The sequence below is a fragment of the Myotis daubentonii genome, chromosome 6 (assembly GCF_963259705.1).
Source record: "Myotis daubentonii chromosome 6, mMyoDau2.1, whole genome shotgun sequence".
NCBI classification, from domain to species: domain Eukaryota; kingdom Metazoa; phylum Chordata; class Mammalia; order Chiroptera; family Vespertilionidae; genus Myotis; species Myotis daubentonii.
Window position 1 is genome coordinate 24,101,587 of NC_081845.1, and position 19,277 is coordinate 24,120,863.

The 19,277-nt window shown below is 37.6% G+C and overlaps 1 protein-coding gene across 6 annotated transcripts in view; it reads right to left on the reverse strand.

Annotated features, from left to right (window-relative positions):
- AHI1 (Abelson helper integration site 1) overlaps nt 1-18,617 on the reverse strand; it is a 182,260-nt gene extending 163,643 nt beyond the window's left edge. For 4 of the 6 annotated variants that reach the window (XR_009453406.1, XR_009453407.1, XM_059700405.1 and 1 more), the window contains exons 1-5: nt 17,891-18,617; nt 9,315-9,868; nt 6,759-6,937; nt 3,989-4,211; nt 2,165-2,357 (exon numbers count right to left, since the gene is read on the reverse strand). Coding sequence is in view for 4 of the 6 variants with exons in the window: in XM_059700405.1 (XP_059556388.1) it covers nt 2,165-2,357; nt 3,989-4,211; nt 6,759-6,937; nt 9,315-9,868; nt 17,891-18,610 (1,869 nt within the window). In the remaining 2 variants the exon portion in view is untranslated. Of the gene's footprint in view, nt 1-2,164; nt 2,358-3,988; nt 4,212-6,758; nt 6,938-9,314; nt 9,869-14,214; nt 14,340-15,829; nt 15,917-16,225; nt 16,361-16,824; nt 16,899-17,591; nt 17,871-17,890 lie in introns of those variants that run through there. The other 2 variants (XM_059700403.1, XM_059700406.1) reach the window with 2 other exon arrangements.
- Between the last annotated feature and the right edge of the window lie 660 nt (nt 18,618-19,277).

Below are 19,277 nucleotides of genomic sequence, written 5' to 3' on the forward strand. Positions count from 1 at the left end.
CCTAAATACTTCTATATTACTACTACAAATCCAATGTTATTTCATAAACTATTTTGATATGCTTTATAGTGGATATCTCTTCAAGTCAATATGTACATATACCATGTATTACCATAAATTAAATTAAATACCATAATTTATGTAACCAAACCTCTTACTGATTGAAAAGACATCTCTAAAATTTCTGCTATTATAAATAGTGCTTAAGTAAATACCCTTGCACATACATCTTTGTATAGTTGTCATTTTTCCCTTAGTAGAAATACCTAGAAGTGCAATAAAATTTTAAAGACTTCTGGTAGATATTATCAAGTTGTCCTCAAAACACCCATAAAAAGTGGAAATCAAAAATTAGTTTTGGCCCTAGCTGGTTTGGCACAGTGGATAAAGTGTTGGCCTGCAGACTGAAGGGTTCTGGGTTCGATTCCAGTCAAGAGCACATGCCCGGGTTATGGGCTCGATCCATGGTCGGGGGTGTGTAGGAGGCAACTGATCAATGATTCTCTCTCATCATTGATGTTTCTATCTCTCTCTCCCTTTCCCTTCCTCTGTGAAATCAATAAAAATATATTTAAGAAAAAAAAATTAGTTTTGTAAACAATAACACATTATACTAAAACTTAAGAAGCAACCAAAAGTATTTATAATCCAAGAATCTTTCTTAAATTTCATATTAGTAAAATGAATATGAAAGATTATAGTAACAAATGACAAATTTCTATGACAAAGAAAAAATTCCTTGACATACAAATTATGTCACTTAAAAAAATCACAGCTTTGCATAAATCATACATAACCAGATGTAAATGGTGGAATATTTGCTTCCTAAACACACATAAATCCCCTAAAAGATCAAAAAAACAGCCCTAACTGGTTTGGCTCAATGGATAGAGCGTCAGCCTGCGGACTCAAGGGTCCCAGGTTTGATTCTGGTCAAGGGCATGTACCACAGTTGCGGGCACATCCTCAGTAGGGGTTGTGCAGGAGGCAGCTGATCGATGTTTCTCTCTCATCAATGTTTCTAACTCTCTATCACTCTCCCTTCCTCTTTGTAAAAAAAACAATAAAATCTATTTTAAAAAAAAAGATAAGTATTTTTACAAAACAACAAGTAACTACAAAAGCAATCACTGATTCTGGTCATGCCTTGCTTTTCCCATGCTAAAATTCCCCATCTTGCTTAAACTGGAAAATAGGTTTTCTCAACTTCCTTTTGCTTAGGGAAGAGAACATGGGTTAGTTAAAAGAAATGTGGTATTTAGGTTTAAACTAGCTTCAAATACAAATTACCTGTACTTAAAATTGGAATAACTGAGAAAAATCACTTTACACTTCAAAAAATCACTTTATACTCTTTTATTTCTTTTGCAGTAAAAAATTAGAATAGCATGTCAGTTCAAAGGCTATTTACTCCATAAAGCTTTCCCTAACTGATCAGACCCTCCACTAACCAAGAAGTTATACTTCATTTGGTTATATATTACATTGTATTAGTCAAGTGATATGTGTATGTTCACCTTTTTCTCTTAGTAGTATACAAACTCTTAGGGAGTCTGATATTAAGTGAGTTTACACTCCGTGAAATAAGTTGAGAATGTAGAATTACATAGATACAGATTAGATTCAACACTTCAGTTAATAATCCTGGCATTGTTCTAAGGATTAAATAATAGAGTAAATCCAATGGCTAAATACTTGCACTAGTAAATCCTCAGCAAATATGCTCTTACTTCCATCTCTACTGCATGTTATAACACTATAATAGAAACTAAATTCTCACACTACTTGGTTGTATATTAAACTACTAAAAACAACAGCTTACATTTTTGCTATGCAATTGGCCCTCTGTATCTTGAGTTCCACATCTGAAGATTCAACTAAACAGCACATCACAAATATTAAAAAAAAAAAAAAATCCCAGAAATTTCCCAAAAGCAAAACTTGAATTTGCCATGCACTGAGCACTATGCTGAATCAATGTGAATGAAGTGATGTGTGGGCACACCCTGCTGCAGCCTATATGCAAATACAGGTTATAAAAGGGACTTCAGTACCGACCGAGTTCGCTATCTGCAGAGGGTCCTGGAACCAATCCCCTGTGGATACCGAGGGACGACTGTTAATAACTAAAAATCTAGTTTGAACAGCTCTATTTAATTCATACCTCAAAAAACAGGATGACTTTAGGGCTCTCATCAAAATCTTGAAGCAAGTAGGGCAAGTTTTCATTAAATATAATTTGTTCTTCCCACTCCGGAAGTCTTGATTTTAACTGTTTAAAATCATATGGCTGGGTCATAATAGGAAGAATATAATCCACATTGTCTTTTTCAAAGTAAGATGAAACAGGCCGCTCACTGTTCAAAAAAAGATATTTCTATTAACATAATTCTTTATAAATTTGAGAATGTAAGAAAAAATAAAAAAATATGGTATTCAAAGTGAGGCAACTAGAAATAATGAATAGCCATGATTCATAAGGAAAAATTACTTTGATTGTCCATCTAGAAAATTATAAATTTTATGAGACTTGAAGTGGTAGTACTTCTTTTGCACTTACATACTATCAGTTGGTTTCACATAATTATTTTATTATAGAAATATAAAGTGAGAGGTATGACTATACCTTCGGCATTCAAAGCTGGAATAAAGTACCTCCTTCAGAATCTTAAATGAGTTTGTCATAAATAAAATAGTACAGTATATTTAAATAAAAAAATGACACAATAGGATTGTAAACCTTTCAAGGTTTATATGCCCTAAGACAACTGAATAAGTGAATGACCTTTTTGATAATCCTCATGTTTCTCATCATTGCCATCTTTCCAAGCAGATAGCTTTTTAAATCTATACAGTGGGGCCTTGACTTACGAAGTGTCCCGACTGACGAGTTTTTCGAGATACGAGCTGTCTCTCGGCTCATTTTTTGCTTTGAGTTGAGAGCTAAAATTCGGGTTATGAGCCAGCTTCAGATACCCCACCGCTAGTTGGTGCAGTGAACATCAGTGAATGCCACATCAGCCCAGCATCACTCGTTCACTTTTGATTTGACATACGAGTAATTTGAGTTATGAGCTCCGTCACGGAATGAATTAAACTCGTACGTCAAGGCCCCACTGTACTAATAAAAGGGTAGTATGCCAATGAGACCGGACATCTTCCAGACATTCTTTTGGACAAAGCCACAGTGGCAAGGGCTGAGGCAGAGGCGGTCAGGCCAGAAGGGGGGAGTAGTTAGGGGGTGATCAGGTTGGCAGGGAGGAGCAGTTAGGGGGTGATCTGGCCAGCAGTGGGGAGCAGTTAGGGGGCGATCAGGCCGGCAGGGGAGGGCAGTTAGGGGTGATCAGGCCAGCAGGGGAGAGCGGATTAGGGCTGATCAGGCTGGCAGGGGAGAGCGGTTATGGGCGATCAGGCCGGCAGGCAGGTGAGCAGTTAGGAGCCAGTGGTCCCAGATTCAGGATCAGGCCTAAACTGGCAGTTGGACATCCTGCGAGGGGTCCCGCATTGGAGAAGGTGCAGGCCGGGCTGAAGGGTCCCCTCCCCCCATGCACAAATTTTGTGCACCGGGCCTCTAGTTCTAGTATAATTGTTTATTTTATTGTATTTTTTATTTGGGTCTTCAAGCACGCATTAGCTATGGAAGTAATAGTAGGAATAAAATTAAATTCAAGATTCATTTATCTCACCTGAGATCCAGGTAACATAATAACTTCAAAACAAAAATATGAAGTTAGAAAACTAATGCATTTACAGTGCAACTCTCCTCCACTTAAAATGAATCAATAAATTAACAGATGCTCTCCATTTCTTCTATAAAACATACTGATCGGTGTGAATTGTTGGTGAACACCTACAACTGGTAAACTGTTCTCCAACACAAATCCATAGCCCTGCTCACATTGACTTTCAATGGCAGAAAAGAGGACTTCTACTATAGACATTTTCAATTCAATGGGTTGGCTGTACAATAAAAAAATAAAAAAATTACCTATTATTTTTCTTGACATACTGACCAGTAATCTCATCAACCACATGAATTTTTACCATGGGGCGGGAAATCTTAAAATCTGACTTAAGTCGATCAGTTCGGTGAATGTAAACTCCCAGGACAAGGTCATCATCAAGCAAATATTTGGGATAAACTGGACTATCTCGACTTGTTATTTCATGAACACCATTATCACCCTCAGTGTCTTCATTATCATCTGAAACTACAAGCATGGAAGAAAATCAACACTGCAATTCATTTTTCCCACAATATATTCAACAATGTAAATTGAATTTTCAGATAGCCTAATCTTAATGATTCATGGTTATTTGTCTTTGTTAGTAAATAAACTTCAAGGAAAAATGTCAACAAGCCCAGCCAGTGTAGCTTAGTTGGTTGAGCACTGTCCCATGAACCAAGAGGTTATCAGTTTGATTCCCAGTCAAGGCACATGCCCAGGTTGTGGGTCTGATCCCCAATAGGAGGCATGCAGGAGGCAGTTGATCGATGTTTCTATCTCCCTCTCCCTTCTTCTCTCTCTAAAAATCAATAAAAATATATTTAAACAACAAAAGAAAAAGCCAGGCAATATCAGACAACACTCTAAGAGTAAAACACTGCATTTCCTAATACATTAAAATAAGGAATCTTTATTTTCCCTAATAAGGACCAACAACAAAAAAGAAAAAGAGAGCAAAGATAAAAATAATTTTATCTAGGTCTTGTCCAAGTGGAATATATATATCACTCAATTCATTTATAACTGTAATTTATGCTTCTGAGAGGATGTAGTAGATCAACGCTTCTGATAATAAAAACTTGAAAAGCCAAATGAATTAAAAAGACTTTACTTTTAAAGGCATCAGGAAAGTATTTTTTAAAGGCATGAGAAAAGTACAGAAACATTGTATGGACTAACATTCAAGGAAGGGCGATGCATTCAGAGGTAAGCTGAAGGACTTGCAGCAATATTTTTATATAGGAAAGGATTAATGACTAGCTGCATAAATTATTCTCACAAATTAATAAAAAGACAGATAATTCCATTAAAAAAATACACTGAAAACTTGAACAAATTTACCAATGAAGAAATCCAAGTAGTCAAACATGAAGATGCTCAACTTCACTAGTTATCATGGAAATCAAATTAAAGTTAAGATGAAATATACACAACTAAAAATGGCTAACGTTTCAAAATATTAACACCGCCAAAACCGGTTTGGCTCAGTCGATAGAGCGTCAGCCTGCGGACTGAGAGGTCCCGGGTTCGATTCCGGTCAAGGGCATGTACCTGGGTTGCAGGCACATCCCCGGTGGGGGATGTGCAAGAGGCAGCTGATCGATGTTTCTCTCTCATCGCTGTTTCTAACTCTCTCTATCTCTCTCCCTTCCTCTCTGTGAAAAATCAATAAAAAATATATTAAAAATATATATATTAACACCAATGTTAGTGAAGATATAGAGCAATGGAGGCTCTCAAATACTGCCTGTATCAATTGGTAAACCAACTCTGGTAAAATGGGACATACCTATTAAAGTGAAAAGTCCACATAATCTATGACATAGTAACTCTACTCCTAAGAATATGCTCAATAAAAATATATACATACGCTTGCCAAAAGACATGACTAGATATTCATTACAGCTTTATTTGTAACCACCTAAAACAAGATACTCAAATGTCCATCAATACAATAGGTAAATTAATTGTGTTATATTTATACAATGGATATCTATACAGTACAAAACCAGAACTGATAATGAATAAGTTTAACTACATGCAACCATAGTATAAATCTCACAAAAATAATTTTGAGTGAAAAAAGCCAGACACAAAAGAGCAGAGTATTTATGATTCTATTTATTTGAAAATAGAAAAGCAGGCAAAAATAAACTATGCGTTTATTTTTTATGTCAAGACAGTGTTTATATGCCAAGATAGTGTTTGCTCCTAAAGGGCAATGAACTAGAAAGGGACTTGAGAGGACTTCTGGGTGCCAATGATGTTGTTTTTTTATTTGGATGATGATTCTATATGCATATTCAGTCTATAAACATTCACTAAGTAGTATATTTATAGTATGTACACTTTTCCAAAATTTAATTACAGAAACCATAAAACATCATCAATTGCATAATCCAATGAATAAGTACCATAAATTCTGAAACTGCCTAGGATAATGCCAGTTTTTGGCCAATAAAATAGAAACTGAAAACAACAACAACAAAAGGGTGTAGGAAAAAGGAAAGAATAAAAAGTAAAGGAAAATAACAGGAAAGATGAGTAAAGAGGAAGATCGCAAGCAAGAAGGGAAAAAGAAAAATAAGAAGGACATAAGCTAACTTAGGCTGAGGAATTGGGAAGACCCCATGTTTGACAGAAGCATGCAGCCTCAACATCTGAAATGTTTACTGGCTGTTGACCATTTATAGCTTTCAACTATGAGTCTAAATTATTTAGGGTTCGAAACTCAATGGTAGAAAGAAGAAATCTTCTATGCTACAGCAATCACAACGTTAATGTCATTCTAGAGTTGAATTAAATTAAGTCAGGAATTAGAGATGACTCAAGTAGACAGATACTAACTTATCACAGTCACAAATAATAAACTGTTTTAATCTAGATGAATACAAGAACAAGTACCAAATATTCTATATTGGATTTTTTAAATTATATCCCTGTAAAATTTTTAGTTTTAAGGACTGAAAGTTCTAAAATCAAGTTATTTCTACCAAGGAACACATTTTTCAATTAATCGGGATAACAAACCTGCTTTAGGCTTCTTTTTCTTTTTCCTTGGTTTGAATTTTGTCTCATCTTGCATGCTGTCATCTACATTTTGTTCCACGGTGGTTATTTCATCATCATGATGATTATCTGAAGTAACTGTTCCAACTAGACTTTCCTTCTTTTGTTCACCTTGAATTGTGTCATCAAAGGGCAATGTCCTACAAGTATAACCGAAGTATACGTCATTACCTATATATTATCATTATTCATACTGCAGCAAAGTGAACAGTGACTAGAGGCAAGGATAATCTTAAAATCAATATTATTTCCAACTAGGAGATACATACGCTTTCTTTTGCACTAAAATGGTTAGCTGTCAAACTAGACATATGGATATGCCCCAGGAGTCAAATTAAACTAAGCTCTAAACACCAGGGGGAAATGAAATTGTATTTTATGAGCAATGGATCTGTCTTTACATAGGATTGATCAAAGCATCCTCACCTTGCTGACAAATAAAAGACATTTCTAAATTACTTTATTTAAAAGCAAAACATTCTCAGTTTGTTCTGTTTTCAAAAGGCTTCAGATATTCAACCTTTCATTTTTAGTTAAAAATTGCTTGTTTTCCAGTTGCTGGTGTGCCACTACATTTTCAGAAGGCTGAAAATGAAAATGTGCATCAGATTAACTAATAAATAGTAAAAGGGTAGCATCCCAGAAGTAAATATTGTTGTAGTGAGAAACCAGCCAGTAAAGTTTATAATTTATCAAGTAAAAAATATCTGTATCTAAATAATCAAAAATTGACTTCCATTATATATAAAATTATATTTCAATAAAGAGGTTGAGAAATAAAAAAAAAATTTAAAAAGATTTTAATTAGTCATCTCAGAAAGCCATATTTTAGTACATCATCAAATACTATTACTTAAAGAAAACAATACCCTTTGCATGTCACTGTTGTATCAACCATGGCTTTATTTAAAATTTATGAACTAAATTTATTTACTTATTTTATTTAAAAATATTTTCATTGATTTTTAGAAAGAGGAAGGGAGAAGGAGAGAGAGAGAGAAACACCAATGTGAGAGAAACAACGATCGGCTGCCTCCTGCACACCCCCTACTGGGGATCAAACTGGCAACCTCTCAGTGTGCAGGACGACACCCAACCAACTGAGCCACACCCGCCAGGGCCATGAACTAAATTTATCTAATAGTGAGCATGGCTTCCCAATTCATATGGTAGCTATAAGAAGAAAACTTATAATATACTGTGTTAATAGCCAATGAGATGGCCCCCAATAATCCCCGCCTCCTACTATTCATGGCTTTGTGTAATCCCCTTCCTTTGATACTTCTAAGTAAACACGTGTACGACAAAAGTAACAGATGTTATGAATAGGATTAGATTCCAAAGACTGTGAATTCTCTCTCTGGAGAAGCAAATGCCCACCATTGTGAGTAGCCCACATGAATAGGTCTGAATATCAAGGAACTGATGTCCCTGGCCAAAAGCCAGTCAGGACCTCAGACCTCCCAGCAGTCACATGAGTGAGCTTAGAAATGGATCTTCCAAGCCTCCCAACAGCAATGTCATTTGGCAGATCCTCCCCGACCCAGATTCCTAATTCACAAAACTGATGAGACAATAAATGCTTGATGTTTTAAAGTGCTAAATTCTGGAGCAGTTTTTTTTGTTTTTGTTTTGTGTGTGTGTGTGTGCGTGTGTGTGTGTGTGTGATTTTTTTTATTGCTGCAACTGATAATAAATATACTAGCATCTCTCTCTAGCAACTCTATTTGCCCTCTCTTTGTTACCACTGGTTATCTACCTTTTGATAAAAGGGGAATTATTTAATTATTTTAGATGAGGACATTAGGGAAAACTGCCCCTGTGTGCCAGGCAATAGTTGAATACTGAATGCTCCCACTTCAAGGTGTTTACCTAAATATGGATTTACAGAAAATAAATTATGGTAGTTAAAGGACATGTTTTATTTCGTTTTCACCAAGCAGAGACATATTATATGAATACAGGCACAATTCACACTGTTTATGCAAGCATACCTATATAAGCATCATATACAGAAAAAGAGTAGAATACAAAATTGCTAATACCAGTAGTAATCATATCTGGATGATTGGATTGTTTTTATTTTCTTTTTTTCTGTACGTCCTACAATGAGCAAATGCTATTTGTATAAGGGGAAAATGCTATATTCATATATCCAAACAGGTATTTATAACTCAAAAAAAGGGGGAGTAATCCAGTTTGTATTATTTAAAAAGCAGATGTAAGTAAGTAGTTAAGGGTAGTCTTTGGAGCAAAGGTTCTGGCTCAGCTTCTTACTGGTTCTGTAACATAAACCCTTCAGTTTTGTCATCTACAAAAGATAATATTACTATTCCTTATAGGGTTGTTATAAGGAATAAATGAGTTAACTTTTGTAAAACGTTAGCTGTTATTGTTGTACTGGCAATGTGTCCAAATGAAAGTCTTAAGAATTTTCTTTGTGAAACTACAGATATCATTTAAAGCTGAAATAGATTTTTTTTAAGAAGACATTTTATATTTATGAATATAAAGTACCTTGTTTCAGTATCAGGCAGGATTGGAGCTTTCTTTTTTTTCTTTTTTTTTTCTTCACTGCTCAATTTGTCATCATGCAAGCAAGTATCTGAGGGAAAGTCAGTCAACTGTTCTTTGAGTTTCTTTCTTATTTTCTTCTTAATCTCCTTTGCCATTTCTTCGGCTACCTGGAGCTGGTATACTTGCTTCAGTTGTTCTTCCTCATCTAAATTATTTCCTTTTTCTTCATTTGCCATCTCACTTCTGTGATCAGCAAAACCTGGCTGTAACCTCAAATGAACTTTCTGATGTAGAAAGTCCACTTTCTCAGAAGTTTCCTGCTCCGTTTCTTGTGTAGTCACCTGGCACACTGTTTTTGTAAACTTATTTGCCTGTTCTTGCTTGTCTTCCTGTACACTCCCATCATCATCTGGATTTTCAGTTGCTGACTGTGGATTGCTTGGTCTGTTTTTAATGACTCGCATGCTCTTCTTTGTGTTATTAGTGTTAGCAGCAATTACTTCATCTCTTTCAGTTTCTTTAATTTTCCGAGGATTGCTTCTAATAGTGTCAAGCTAGGAGAAGACATAATAACAAAGTTTCAGCAAAGCGTAGTTTAGTTATGTAAAGATAAAACACAATGATTAGTGTTCAATAATGTGTAATATTGGAAAAATTATATAATATTTTTACTTGAACAGTGACATTCTAGAGCACCTGATAAGCACTCTACTAGTTCATTCTTGCAACGTTAGATTGGCAGTCTCTGAGGGTAATTTCTGATCAAATGAGTTAACATGTGAAAAAGTCCTTAATGACTTTTAAGAAGTTAATTGCTCAAATCTCAAATGCTATTTCTTCTTTGGCAGAATGATCCATACCCTAATAAGGAGAAGTTGGTAAAAGGGCCTCTGAGCTAACTTCAGGTTCCCCATCAGAAAACATGCACAGGTCATTTATCTTGCTCCATAATCACATTCTAAAACCAACAGTGTATAGCTCTAGGATCAACCGGCAATTAGTCCAAATGTATCACTGAAAATACTGCAAAGATTAAATATTACCAAGTTAAATCAAATGAGAGACGAAGCACACACCAGTAACCTCTTTCCCCAATCAAAATTATTTAAAGTAAGATATTTTTAATATAAAAAAGGCTAGAAATCAAATAGGAATGTTACTAGTAATAAAATAAATATTTTCAGAAATTTCCTAAGGATAAAAAGCAGGCAGGGTTAAATCTATTAAGAAACTCCCAGAGAAAACCACAGTCCATAGGGAAAGATTTCCCCAGAAAAAAGTCTGGAGAGGCCACACACTCAGAGTAAAGAAATTACAAAGTGAAGGAGGGGATAAGGCTGAAGGTAACCAATTGAGGAGTTGGGAGGTACAACTCTGTCCTCCACCTCCGTTTGTTAGATGGTGACTTTCACTGAGGATGAAACAGCTGAGCACAGAGAGATGTAGCAGCATGCTTCATTCACCAACAGCAGAAGCTGACTTTGTTGAATACAACCAATAGGCAGGAGAGAGAGAGACTTACTTAGATAGATGACTAGACAACTAAAAACTAACAAACATTGAAAGAAAGTGGCACAATTAAGAAAAAGCCACCGAATCCAATAAAACAGAAATATTAACAATGAAGGAAAATGAATAGCAGAAACAAAGTAAGAATTTAAAAAAATTCCAAAGCATGTTGGATGTAAAAACAAAAAACAAACAAAACCACTGCAGGTGTCTGAATTAAAATTCTGAGTGACAGAAATAAAAGTTTAAGATATGTGTTGAAAACAGAATGGATAAGACCAAACTGCTAAAGATGGAAGCCAATATCAAAATGAAGAATTCTCTCAGAAATGCATGAGCTTATCAATAAAAATTGAAGTTCAATTTTTGAAAATCCTCATATTTAAAAGTAGTTAGAAAATATCTAATATATGTGAAAAGACAGAAAAATGTTAAAAAGAACTAGTATTCCTATATACAGGGGGGCAAAAGTAGGTTTACAGTTCTTCATATGGAAAATACAATAATTAATAAATAATACAAGGATAAACTTTGTTTCAAATACAACTATAAACCTACTTTTGCCACACCCTGTGTATCTTTTTTACCATTTCTAAGACTCTTTTGATTACCTAAAACATAGTTCCCAGTCCTATCTATTCTTTAAGGATGAATTATGAAGCTGAATCCTCCAAAAAAAAAAATCTTCTTTAGTCTAATCTAATAAAAATAATTTTCCTTTTAAAAAAGTTTATTTTCACATGTTCCACTTTATAGAAGCAATATATGCTTCATTTAAAAAAAAAATTTTTAAATACAAAACAACAGAAAATACTTACAGAGAAAAAGAAGACCCAAATCTCAACTCTGGTTGCTTCACATACTGCTAATCATTTCAGAACCTTATTTTTGTCTTTTCTATGAATATATTCATACCTAATAACCTTGGATTTCCATTATGTTAAAATGGGGCATATGTAAATTTTTCTTTCAACTCTCTCAGTGAATACCAGAAATAGAGTGGCAATATTATACAAACTATGAGGAAAGTAATGAAGGAAATAGTCTGGAAGAGTTTGTATAGAATTATTATTTCTTTCTCAAATACCATGTAAATTTAACAATGAAGCCAGCTGAAAAAACTAGCCACCTAGTTTTCCTTGTGGGCAGGTTTTTAAATACAGATTCCATTACAAAACACACCACAATATTTATCATTCTCTTTTTGAGTGAGCTTTGGTAGTTTGCATCCTTCAAGTAATTTGTGAATTTTGCATAAGCTGCTAAATTTATGATCATAAAAGGTATTCATAGTAATTCCTTATTATCCTTGTAAGGTCTGAAACATCTGCACTGAAATGAATCCTCTCTGATATTACTAATATTGGTAATTTTTGCCTTCTTTCCTTTTTTCCTAATCAGTCTTTTTAGAGGTTGTGCAGAAAAGGGTTAACTCAGCAGATGTGGGTTGCTCAAAGCCTGCAAATCCTAAGACAGGCCTGTTTTCAGGACCAGCCCTTGGCAGGATCCAGGGAACTGGTATGTTGTGCTTGATAAAGGTGAATAAAAACAAGAATCAACTGAAGGATATATATATTCCTCACCTGAAGAAATGCTTAGAGAGAGGAAGGGATAGTGAGAAAGAGAGAAATATGAATGTGAGAGAGGAACACTGATCTGTGGCCTTCTGCATGTGCCCTAACTGGGGATCGAATCTGCAACCCAGATATGTGCCCTGACCAGGAATTGAACCAGGAATCTTTCGCACTCAACCAACTGAACCACTCTAGCCGGACTGAAGGATATTATTAATAGCTGGAGAATCTAGAATATTTTCCACCCTTTAAAGTTAATTTAATATACAAAATAAAATTTTTAGAAATTGTCATTCATAGAAGCAGATATCACCTCAATGAAATAACTTATAAGAATAAAATGAGATAGGAGAAACTCAAGATGATATAGGTTAGACAGTGATAATGAACAAAACATACTTAAATTTCCCCCAGGAATATTCCTTCTTTTGATGAGAAAAATATTTCTAAATATTTTTCCTACGCTACTTATCTATGAATGAAAAGATACCTTGAATGGCCTGGTGTTTACCAAAGGAGACTGAGTAGATTATGCTTAGTCACCTCACAACTGTCTGTCCCTCCCCAACATCTAAATTGAACGCTAGGTAAATGTACTATCTTCTGCCCATTTCCTGAGCCTCTCTGGCTGGAAATGCAAAAGCCAAGTTCTGACAGTGGAAGAAAATGTGAGGCTCTACTTTGACTGAGTCCATAAAAATATCCTGCAGACAATTGTGTCCAGCATTCTTTCTGTTTTTGACCAATGGACACCACCTTGCCCAAGGGGAGGGCATATACCAATATGCAATGCTCCATCCCCTGAATGTCACTATTCCCTACCATCCCGTGTCATGGTACCACCAGAGGAAGTACACTCTATTTTAGGACAGTATGCATTAGGGGAGACCTCATCTTCCCCATTCTGCCAGTAATTCTAAATTGGCATGCAGTAGTACACTGGTGTACTATGAACCTCTCGCATGTGTGTGGCTGGTTTCTAGCCAAGGTTAGCACTTATTGTTGCCTCACTTGAGAATATACAATGCTAGTGTACACTGATGTCCACCAGACAGATTAAAATAAACAAGTCACATGACATGACAATAGGGTAAATTTGCTATAAGTGAAATGTAGGATGTCTACAACTCATTATTAAACTACTGCCCTCCACCGCCCCCCCAAAAACACACACAACTATGTACCAATTATCAGAACATGCATGAAGTGTTTATGTGTCTGTGCACATAACAGACTGTGGTCAAAGAAGTAAGAGGTGCAACTGAAATAATGAGATAAGTCTGAAGACTAAATAGATCTGCACTAATTGTGGATACTATTACAGACTCTTTATTGTACCCTGGAAATCAGGTTGTAGCTAATTGCTGATTTAGTATTGCTTTGAGTTCTGTATTTTTAATCCTTCCAACTGTGCTGTCAAAAATTCTATCATTTGAAGTGTACCTCAAGTACAAAAGGATAATTAGTGCCTTAAGTTTTCATGGGTTATCTGAAGATATTATGTTCTAAGTTGTTCTGAGTTAAAGATTTCTGTTTTCTTCAAATATGTGTAATATGGCTAGTTTTGATTTTCCCCATTACCCCCTTGTCACTCTCACCAGTTTGTCTATGTTATTCTTGTAGGACAGCACTCAATGCTGAACTCAATATTCCAAAAGTGATGTTAATTCTAATGTAAAGTTTATTTTATCACGTGTTATTAACCATGATATAAATTTACTGTTTTTAATTTCCAAAGTTCCTTAGAGTTTTAATATGAAAAGTCATAACTTTATGCAGATACATAAGTCACCATTACCAAATAATCAATTACTCACTGAGATTTTTTCTCCAGACGTGCCAATATTTTTCTTCAGTTTTTTTCTTTCGTATATTTGATTATTGTGAGTCTTAAGCAATTCCTCAAAATGAGCTTCGGTTTTTACTTTGGCTTCACTCTCAACTACAAATAATGAAGACTCATGTTATTTTCTAAATAACTCTACTATAACATAGCTACATTATTATGTTAAAGAACACAGTCTTATAAGTACCCGCATGAGTTCTCCAGCTACATTAGAACAACTAACCAGTCCTTTCTTCTTAAAAAAAAAACTTTTCTTTTGGCTTTGATGACACCACACTCATCTGTATCCCTCTTACCTTTTGGTTTGCAACCTCTAAGTTTCCTTTGGTAAGTTAACTTTTTATTTATGATGCACAGTAGCATCTATTACTCTTAGTTATATGGCCTTAGCTAAGTTAGTTAACATTTCTAAATGTCTTCCTTACATGTAATATCAGAATACTCTTATGTCAAAGATCATTTTCCATGAAAAACGGCTTAACACTTGCCTAGTCAATAATCAACATTCAACCAATATGAAAAATTGGAAGTTGCTTTTTTCCTTTAAAATATAAATCAAATCCTGTTATTCTCTTACTTAGGACCCTGTGAGTTTCCCATTTCACTTAAGACAGAAATAAAACAAGCCCTCCCGCTGTGCCGCAGGATTCATACTTCCTGGCCTACCTACCTCTACAGCTACAAATCAAGACAAATGTCCCCTGAGATCCCTACATTCTGGCCATACTGCCCTTCTAGATCCTCTGTCAGAACAAGTTCCTCCCCACGTGAGGCTGCTTCTTGGTGGTGGGTGCTTCTCACTCCTTGCATGGCTGGTGTGAAGCTGCCTGTTTAATGATACCTCTAAAGTAGAACCGTTACTGACAATTTCATCTAAATTTCTCCACTTCTCAAGCAAGCAGACAATTCTTTTCCTTCACAGCACTTAACCCAACTTGAAACTGTGTAATTATTTGTGTATACCTATAAGTAAATATACCACCTGTGTCTTCCACTATACTGTGTGGTGTACAACTATATCCTTAGCTACTATTATGGAGTCTGGCATAGAATAAATACTCAAACATCTACTAAATAAATGTTGAATGAATGAATGAATTAATGTCCCAGAGGAGATGTTGGCAAACAAGGCCTGCATGCCAGTCACCTGTTTATGTAAATAAAGTTTTATTGGAACAAAGCCATGCCCACTCTGTTAAGAATTGTTATGGCTGCTTTAAGTGCTTCAATGGCAGTGTTCAGTAGTTGGAGCAGAGACCAAGCTTAAAATATCTACTGGCTTGCGTTTTAAGAAAAAGTTTGCCTCTAACTGTTTAGAATAAAACATCCATTTTGATGATTAAAAATGAAAACTAACCATATGTTGTAATTATTATTTACTTTGTCCAGGTGAGTCATAAACTGCCATCCATTGAATACATACTAACCTTCACTACCAACATCAAGTAGAAAACTTAATATCAAACTCTCAAATATTTCTAAATGTTAATATCTGGTTGATAACATCTATCTTATTCATTAATCTGTTAAAGCACCCATTAAAATAATCCAAACTTTAAAATAAATAAATTGTATTGTATACATACATTTCATAAAAGTCTCACCGGTGGGCATAATCTCAGTTTTATGGAGAGCACTGAGTTGCAATGTAAAGCATTAACTCACTCAGGATCCTATTAAAACAAAGAGGATTTATTTGGAATATGGAAGTTCCAAATAAAAATTATAATATACTCGTTAGGCAAAATGATGTCATCAGGTTTATACCAATTTCTCTTACCTCAATCTTATGCAAATAACTTGAATACATTTGAATCAGTTTGGAGTCCAACATAAAGTGAAGCAAACTGGATCACATTTGAATAAAATAGTCACATATTTGAAATAAAAGTTTAAAAAATTGAAAGGCAATAAACATGTAACTTGGTATGTTACACTTTTTATAAAGTGTTTCAAGGAAAAAAATGAACATTGCAATGCACCTTTAAGAAACCAAATTCCATCTCAGGATTGACTTTCCCAAGTGCACACACTCTTGTGTTAGTCAAGTCGGCTGGTGGGGAGCACATTCACAGATAATGAATTTAAAATCACTGAACCTGCCACTGAAAATGCTGCTGCAATAGAGAAGGTGAGCACAAGCATTCATCCCATCTTTCTCAAATAAATATGTAGGTGTGTGACACTGTGTATCAGAACTATGGGTAAATTCAGTATATATATATATATATATATTTTCCTGAATTGCCAACTTTACTTAAAGATGGGGGTGTGTCCAAAACAAACATTAATTCCTACATTAGAACACAACATGTGCAATAGTTTTATTGATTTTTTAGAGAGAGAAGAAGGGAGAAGAGAGACACATCAATGTGAGAACCTAACATAAATCAGCTGCCTCCTGACAGCCCCCTACTGGGGATAGAGCCCAAAACCTGGGCATGAGCCCTGACTGCAATGGAACCAGCAATCTTTTGGTGCAAGGGTGAAACCCAACTCAGAAGCCACACCAGCCAGGGCCAAGATTCATATGTTTCTAAGAATAAAACTAAAAACGTTTAAAAGAAAAGGAAAACATTACTTGGGTGGGCTCAGCAATTATCATTTTCTTCCGGTATTAGGGTACTTCGGACAGAAAACTCTTGAGAAGAAATGCTAACAAAAGAAAAGAGTGATTATATAAATACACCTAATTATGTGAGCTAGGTAACAACTAAGTAGTACACAGGCAAAATAAACATCCCTAAAGATTAAGGGGAGAAAAAGTTGTGAGGTTTGGATAACTCTTTAAAGAATTTTATAGCACTGGGGAAAAAAAATAAAAACCCTTTGTACAAAATTCAATTAATGAATCAATGATAGTCTACACAAATAAACAAGATTCTAAACATGGTTTAAAAATACTTTTGGTATTTGAATTATTTCAAATATCTTTTTAAAATTTACCATAGTCTTAAAACTACGTGATCTTCCTGAAAGCTCAGTGACAGCAATCATTAATGCAACAGGTGAATGGGGGGGCGGGGGGGGGAGGAGAGAGGGGGAGAGGGAGAGAGAGAGAGAGAGAGAGAGAGAGAGAGAGAGAGAGAGGGAGAGAGGGAGAGAGGGAGAGAGAGGGAGAGAGAGAGAGGGAGAGAGAGAGAGAGAGAGAGAGAGAGAGAGAGAGAGAGAGAGAAAGAAAGAGAGGCCAAATGCTCCAATCAGATGTTTCACAGTGGAGATTCTTAGTCTACCTTTTTCCCTATATTTATACACATCGAAAAGACCCTACTAATGTAATTTGACTTTTTTCTTAAAAATGAAACGCCTCCATCACCCCTTCTCAGATGTCATTAAGGAGGCACTCACAGGTTCAATATCAGCACCAGGGCGGCATCCGAAAGGGGGTTAAACGTACTTCTCTTATTTTGAACGCGTTTAAACCAGAACCGGGAGTAGGAAACGCAAAGATTGCATTCACTCCGTCGGGACACCACGCGGACACGCCAGATCCGTGGAGCGCACGGAAGGAAGGGAGCGAGCGGAAAAGTACGTCTATTTCCCAAAACCACATCCGTCCGCTCGGCGGCGCCCCCGCGCCCACGGCCCCGAGCAGCCCCCGGCCGCCGCTCCCCGGGCGGCGCGGCACAGGCCTGCCGCGTACTCACGGGGAGGAGGCGCGGTGCGGCCGACAGCCCGTCCCGCTGCACCCGACGCCGGGACGGTGCGAAGCGGCCCCGCGCGCCGGGAGGGGCGGGCTGGCAGTTTAGCGGCCACACAGGCAACGCAGCCACCAGAAACCGGGCGCCGAGAGCGGGCGGGCCCGGTGCCGCCTGGCGGGCCTCGCGCAACCGGCTGACGTCATCACTGCTGCCCCGCGGTTCCCAGGACAACCGACGCGGCGGGGCCTGGACCGCCGCCTGCTCTGGCGCCCCTCCCGGCTCCGCTCCCGCGCCGCCCACCCCGCGCCCCAGGGGACTGCGGAGGGGCGCGCGCCCGCGGATGGGGCGCCCGCGGATGGGGCGCGCGCCCGCCGGAGACTGCGGCCGGGTACGCGCTCCGGGCCGCGCGCCGCACCCCTCGAGCCCACGAAGTATGCGCAACCGCTGGAGCGGAAAGGGACCCCGGGAATGCGCGGGTGCCCCCGAGAGCCTGCACTCACCCCCCACCCCAAAAAAAGCACCTCTGCAGCTCAGAACTCTAGCCAGCGCTGGGAAAAACGGGACGGGGCCAAGCGAGCCGGCGAGGCTGTCGTGGACCCCGCGGAAGATGAGAAACCTGAATGCGGGGAAGGAACAGGCTCGCCCGCCAGGCCCCCGCGCGATCGCACCCGCCGGCCAGCGTGGGGAAGGAGAGTTGCACTGCAGACCAGATGTTAAGGCAAACATTATCCACCGATCGTCCGGCGCTAAGTTATCAGTATGTGTTAGAACAAAAAGAAACACGTCATCTTTTTTCTACGCCCAGTGCCCCCTCCCACTTTCTAATTTCTGCCACAGGCGCCATCTTTAGTTCCGAGTCAGCCTGGCTGGAAAAATACCCGACAAATCACTCCCACACTTCAGCTTTCTGCAGGAGCCGTCATGCAGTATGGCCTGTTGCTTCGGCTGCACCGTGGGAGCGTTAAGCGTATCTCTTTGGAGGCCAGCCTTTCCCAGTTCCATTGGCATCGCCACACCTTGCAGAGCATATCGCATTTGCTTCTCCAAGTCCCGTGAGAAGGCAGAAATTACCAATCCAATGTGTCTCAAACCGAACTGTTTCTCTTTTCACTCAAAACCTTTCTGGGGTTTCTATCGTGGTTTAAGCCGCCACCATCCTCCCAGTATTGTAGTCAATTACCTGTTGAGCGTCCTAAATACATCTTACACCCAAATCATGTCCATTCTACCTTTATAACACCCCCGTGTATAGCTTATCCATCTCAATGCCCACTGCCTAAGGCCAGCCTTCAGGGCATCTCCCAAGGATTATTGTGAGAGGGCCTCTTTAGTAGTCCCCTGACTCAAGTTTTGACCCCTGGAATTCCATCTCCACATCACTAACCAGAATGAC